Source organism: Cynoglossus semilaevis, chromosome 12, assembly GCF_000523025.1.
Source record: "Cynoglossus semilaevis isolate Cse_v1.0 chromosome 12, Cse_v1.0, whole genome shotgun sequence".
Lineage (NCBI taxonomy): Eukaryota > Metazoa > Chordata > Actinopteri > Pleuronectiformes > Cynoglossidae > Cynoglossus > Cynoglossus semilaevis.
In genome coordinates, this window is record NC_024318.1 from 6,383,894 (window position 1) to 6,390,455 (window position 6,562).

Consider the following 6,562-nt stretch of genomic DNA (forward strand, 5'->3'; position numbering starts at 1 on the left):
GACCGTGCGCCGTGCACACGCGTGGGTCATGCTCCGCACCTGACAGCCGTGCTGTCCACTCCAGAGTCCAGACTCTAACCCGAGGAAAACTTAGCAACAACAACAACAACAACAACTTCTCCACCGCTGCTGCTGCTGAGGACACTTGACACAAGGACTGTTTTACAGCAAAAGAAGAAGAAAAAAAGACACCCAAAAAAAACGTATTTATTTAATTTTTTTATTCCTATAAAAGCTGCATCACAAAGGCGAAACGGCGACCTCAGTCGATTACCTTTCTTTTCTTTGCTATCCCATGGATATTCATTGCAAAGCAGACCCCTTCTCGGCGATGCACCGTGAGTATTTGAAGTAGTTTGGAGATTTAAAAATAACACACACACGCGCGCGCGCACACACACACAGAGAGAGATGCCAAATCTCACACACTTTGGGCCAAAGACGTCAAGACGTCTGCAAAGACAACTGTGTATTTTACAGATAAAAAATTAATAATAATTCAGGTTTGAACTGAAATATGTTATATTTGTTATATTTATCAGCTTATTTTAAAAGATTTTTTATGTAACGTCAACAGCGGTGGGTGTTATTTTTGTAGTAAAATTCATGTCGAATCGTTAATTTTCTCAATAAAAACTTCAGCGTAAACAAAGTTTTAGGTTATAGAAAAAATAAACTAGACCAAAACAAATTCACATTTTGTTAGTGATAATCCTAACAACAAAATAAAACATTCAATTTAGATTTTTTCCCCCTCCAGGAAAGTAATTTTCAGAACACTTCCAGTGTTTCTGTCTCTTCTGCTTCTTTTATTGTGCCAAATAAACAGGAAACACCTGCGCTGTTTGAACAGCTTATTTGATCCGAATAGAAATCCTGCCATTTAAATACAGAGCTTTTACTGCCTGTGAAATGACAGATGCTCTGGAGGAGAACACGTTCACCTTGTGTGTAAATTTTTTTTTTTACACTTTTTCTCACTTGAACTAAAGGTGTTTTATCAGAACAATGCGATGTAAAAAAAAAAAAGAGGGGAAAAAACAGCAGGAATAAATGCTTTTAAATATTTCGTCATGTTTATTCTTCATGTGAAGAAGAGCCGGTGCTGCGCGTGAATTATTGATCCCCCTCCTCATTCGCACCGACCGCCGCGTTTGTAATATGAGTTATCAAAGCTCATTTGAATTATTTACAGCAATTGTGCGAGGAAAATTAAACAGGTTGCAACCTGATATACCGCGACATGTGTTAGGCTGCGGAGGGGAGACGAGGGTCCTGCAGGTAACAATAGTCACCGCGAATAATATATATCATATAAAATAACAAAAAATAATAAAACGGAAATGATTGTATTTTATTTATGCAAAATATGCCATGGTGGACGTTTAATTTATTGTGAAATATATGATTGTTTTAGAAATTGTGTTTAAAAGGAGGGAAACAGTATATATATATTGTATATAAGTATTATATTTTTATTTATTTAGTTTTAAATATTATATTACTAATAACATTTATTATAAAATAGACATTTTATACTAGTATTTGTTATATAATATATAATATATTATTAATATCGAGATAGTCAATATCAGCAGTAATATTTATATTATTATATATTTATTGTTGCTCTTATTAAATTTAAATTCTACGGTGTTCTTCTCTGACTGTATTTGTGTGTTAGTGTGTGTGTCCTGCAATTTCACAATACACACACACACACGGACCCCTTTGCTGTGTGTTTGTATGTAATGTTATGCCTCCCCCCGTGCCCCTCTGCTGCTGTTGTATCCCACGCAGGGCACGGCGGTGTGAACCAGCTCGGTGGGGTGTTCGTCAACGGCAGACCCCTGCCGGACGTGGTGAGGCAGCGGATCGTGGAGCTGGCCCACCAGGGGGTCCGACCCTGCGACATCTCCAGACAGCTACGGGTCAGTCACGGCTGTGTCAGCAAAATCCTCGGCAGGTAAACGGGATATAGGGGGAGATGCACGACCACCACCAGAGCCCTGTGTGTGTGTGTGTGTGTGTGTGTATGTGTGTGTGTGTCAAAAACATCAATCTTGTGCAGCTCCTGTGTGCGCAGCCAGCTCTATTCCAGCCTCAGTCATCGCTTATTCAGGCAGCTCATTTATTTCTTCTTCTCTCTATGTATTTTTTCCTGCACTCAGCAGATTTTTTTTTATTTCTATCCATCAAAACCAAAGCATCATAATCGTGAAAATGGGGGGAAAAAACTGTAAATCATTTGTGCTGATTAATTTACCAGACAAATATATAAGGCTGTGGTGATTTAGGTACTGCTGAAAATACTGTAAAAAAAACAAACATAATTAGAAGACTTCAAATGTAACTAAAGTAGGTGGAGCCAGACTAGAGTTTTTTTTGTTTTTATTTTGCCATTTTTAGTTCATCTTTACGCTTCTTAAATCCTGATAAATTAGATCTACATCATATTTTTACTTTAGTGCACAAATGCCGTGAGATAATACTTTGAAATATATTTTTTTCAGCCATCAGAAGGCATTTCAGAGGTATTTCATTTCACACACACTATATGTTTGTCCCCAAAATCTATGGTGGCATGTCGTGCATGCTGCTGTAATTCCATAGAGACATTAAATTAAGTCTAAATCAAGTGCTCTTAACGTAGCAAATTTATGTTCTGTTTTTCCCGCTTCTATTTTGTGTTTCTACTTACACTTGAGTCATAATTGGGTTAAACATTCCTAAATTCTACACCGGAGATTAAATAAATATACATATATTTGATTCCAGGGGGGACGCACATTTGTTTCAACAATAATTGGATTTTGGGTTGTTTTTGTTTTTTTAATTAAGAATAAATCCATTCACTCTGTCGCCATACAGGTACTATGAAACCGGCAGTATTAAACCTGGAGTAATCGGTGGCTCCAAACCAAAGGTTGCAACCCCGAAGGTGGTGGATAAAATCGCAGAATACAAGCGTCAAAATCCAACCATGTTCGCCTGGGAAATAAGGGACCGGCTACTGGCCGAGGGCGTCTGCGACAACGACACCGTCCCCAGCGTTTCATCCATCAACAGGTAGGTGGAAACGCCCGTTTTCACTTCATAGTATGAGCTTAAAATGAACGCCGAATTGTTGCAAAGGTGAAGGAATATTCGAAATCAGCATTGGGCTATTTTTGGAAAATATGGCAGCATGGAAAAATTATGAAAGAGGGTTTAAATGACAGAAATATCAACGGGAACCGGAGGCGCAAGGCGTAAAAAAGGTCTAAATCACCTTAGAAATCAGCACAGCGCTATTTTATCTTACACACATACAAGCAACATAGTAATTTCCAGCCGAGCCTGTAACCAGGGTGGTCTCACACAAGTGCAATTCAATCCTCTACTGCGGCCCCGCTCCACACTACAAGCCACGGGGGCTGAGGCTGAGGCCACGGAGAATCACATATGTCTCGATAAAAACCGATCGATACCGCGTAACCAGATCCAGAGGCGGAGGGAAATACCCAACAAAGTCGGTCAATACGCGGACCACACTGCGACACANNGGCGGCCGGCGGCGGCGGCGCCGGCGGCAGCAGCAGCAGCAGCAGCAGCAGCTTTATTACTGTTGCCACAACAAAACCACACCACAGAACTGAATTATAATCACAGAGATATGAATCGCTATTACAGTATTTCATAATAACAACAACAACTGCAGTAATATTACCACTACTACTACTACTAATAATAATAATAATTATTATTATTATTATAACAATAATAATAATATGTGGAGTGGATCCACTATGGTCCGTATTTCCTCAGGTAAATGTTCTATAAAAGATGAAGGAGTGTGTGTTCCTCCACTCAGCAGCTGTTAAGCAGCAGACATCCTACACCTTCACCTTCTCCGCACAGTGTCTTCTGTGGACAGAGGACGCCTGTGTGTGAAAAAGCCCCGGTGCATGTGTGCAAAAGTGGAAGGAAAAAAAAAAAGCCCCACAGAGCCTGCGAGTGATGAACTTTGGTTAGAAGGCACTGTTCCAGAGAGCTGGTCATCGGCATTACATTTTAATGAGCTGAACAGAGTCTCATAACGCATCCAGCTAAATGGAAGAGATGGACGAATCTTTGCTACCCAAAAAAGGAGGCAAAAGGGAGAAGAGAGGTTGAAAAAAGTGTGTGTGTCAGTGGGAATTGTCGCTTCAACAGGTCTTTTGGTGGCACAGTTTTGTCCATACTGTTAATAAATCCAATTGAAAATGTACAAAAAAGGGAGGAATTTATAGCGGTAACACGCAGGGAGAAACCGTGTCCTTGGCAACTCTGTCGACTCCGGCATCAATGATTAATATAAGACCTTGTAGCACGTCTCACATTTTGCAAATTTTCTCCTCTAAGCGTTACTCGGACATGGGAGTGACCGCCTTTCACTTCTGAGTGGAGTATTACAAGTGGAGAGAGAGTTATTGTGGTGTTTTCACTGTGGCATGGAAATGCAGGGGAGTGTTGGAGGAGGATGGTGAAAAATTAACTTTGCTGAAAGTCCCTTGAAGTTTTCACATTGCCAGCCTGCTAAGGATGCTGTTTTAATTTGCTGGAGTTCCTGTCAGAGGGAGGACTTCTTGGGAGAAACACAGAGGAGAATGAGGAGGAGGAATAAAGGAAAGAAGTGAGATAGAGAGAGAGAGAGGAGAGAGGCCTTGGTCCCCTGGTGGTCTCTGTGGTTGAGGGCTGACCTCTGAGGCGTACACTAAAGAGGATGTCCTGGCTTTAAACACATTTTCCCTGCATGAATTATTAAAGATTACACAGATACTGGGTTGCGCTTTGTTTTGCTGCCACAGAGAGGAGTTTTCCAGCCGCTGCACCAGGCCCAGTGGACGGAGGCGTACACCTCCGGGTCCTAAGTGGCTCTCAATCATATCGATCCACATCTTAATTATTTCTTCTGAGAAGTTTTTTTTTTTTATCAGCAGCCAAACACCAATGTCGTTAATCTCCTCCCCCTCCCCCGTCCAGATTGCTTATTCAATATCAACAACACTGACTCGAAACAAAGTCCTTGAATTTATGAGGCTCCCCCAAGTCATGAGGTCAGATAACTGTTGTGGTGGAGATGTTAGAAATTCAAATAAAATATTGATGTGTGTATTTTCTGGAGGAGGCTGCTCTTCTTTGTTACCTCGCCTGGAGGCGAAAGCGTAGAGGAAGCATGACACACTGAGGGGAATGAAAAGAGTCTGATGTACATTTTTCTGGCCCCTCGAGGTGTTAACCATGTAGCTGCCTGATTCAGAATAGATGTGTTACTGCTGGATGCCTGCATGGGAACATCGCTCACCTCATGTGCACTGTGGGAAAGTCTGTTTTGGTTAAAAAAAAATATTTGAAGTGAAGGAGGAGACACAAGGCCAGGTCAGCTTTTTTAATTCTGTGCAAAAATTCCTAAATCTAAGAAATTGACAGATTATCAACTGTTTCTGTTAAATTCTGTGCAAAAATTCCTAAATCTAGGAAATTGACAGATTATCAACTGTTTCTGTTATTTTAGAACATCCCTGGTTATAAAAATTTAAAAGCCATGGATAAAACCCAGTGTCCTATTTTCAGCTTTTTATTCCTTCTTCGTCCTCTCTACCTTTTTGTCACTACTTTACTCCGTAAAAAAACTAGTCCCGTCGGGTCTTCAGTCAGCCTGAGGGCTTCCTGTGTGCTACACTGAGCAGCAAAAGGGCCAAAAAACTGCAACAGACACCAGAGAGGTGGCAGAGAAATGCAGGGATGAATACAAAGATGGACTGAGAGAGGAGTTACTAAAGTGAGAAAAGAGTGAGAAAGAAAGACATTGTGAAAGAACATTAAAGCCCAAAAACATACTGGACACCAGAGACCAAATGAAAGGAGGAGAGCGTGGGGATGGGAGTGAGCGTAAAGTAAAAGATCAGGTGTGAGGTATGAAGGGGGAGAGGGAGAGGGAGAGAGATAGAGAGAGAGGGGAGCAGGAGGGGGAGATTATTAGACTTGGCCAGGTAGAGCCAGTCAAGCTGATCATTGAGGTGAATTGATGTGATTTCATGCTTTGTTTGCAAGATCATTCAGACCAAAGTGCAATGAAGACTTTCCCGCCACATCACATCTTACTGGTACAGGGACTTTATCATATTTCTAACCTGAGAATCCAGCTAGATTGAATCCAGCGGTCTCAGGAGGCCGACCCCATTCAGCCTCACACAGGAGTTGAGAGATTGGCCCTAAGGCCCCGAGATTGGCTGGTCGTGACGGGAGCCAGACTGTGAGGGTACGAGTGCCCCGAACGACGGAGCACTTGTACATGCACAGGCATAAGTGGACATGATGGGCTGCGTTTAAGAATCCCACAGGCGGGCCGGGGGGGCGGGCTGTGTGAAATCTCCGCGCTCCAGACAGGAAGCTGAACTGATTGATCCGTGTCTGTTGTTCACTTCACCAGGATTATCCGCACCAAAGTCCAGCAGCAGTTTCACCCGTCACCTGATGGATCTGTCACGCCGCTCTCCACACCGGGCCACACCATAGGTGAGCAACGACCGAGGCCACG

General features: G+C 42.1%; 1 protein-coding gene across 14 annotated transcripts in view; it reads left to right on the forward strand.

Annotated features, from left to right (window-relative positions):
* The first annotated feature begins 8 nt into the window (after positions 1-8).
* pax2a (paired box 2a) overlaps positions 9-6,562 on the forward strand; it is a 28,452-nt gene continuing 21,898 nt past the window's right edge. For 6 of the 14 annotated variants that reach the window (XM_025061149.1, XM_017037129.2, XM_025061154.1 and 3 more), the window contains exons 1-4: positions 9-338; positions 1,801-1,966; positions 2,872-3,069; positions 6,455-6,540. In XM_025061149.1, the coding sequence (XP_024916917.1) occupies positions 296-338; positions 1,801-1,966; positions 2,872-3,069; positions 6,455-6,540 (493 nt within the window). In that variant the 5' untranslated portion in view covers positions 9-295. Of the gene's footprint in view, positions 339-1,684; positions 1,967-2,871; positions 3,070-6,454; positions 6,541-6,562 lie in introns of those variants that run through there. The other 8 variants (XM_025061150.1, XM_025061156.1, XM_025061151.1 and 5 more) reach the window with 7 other exon arrangements.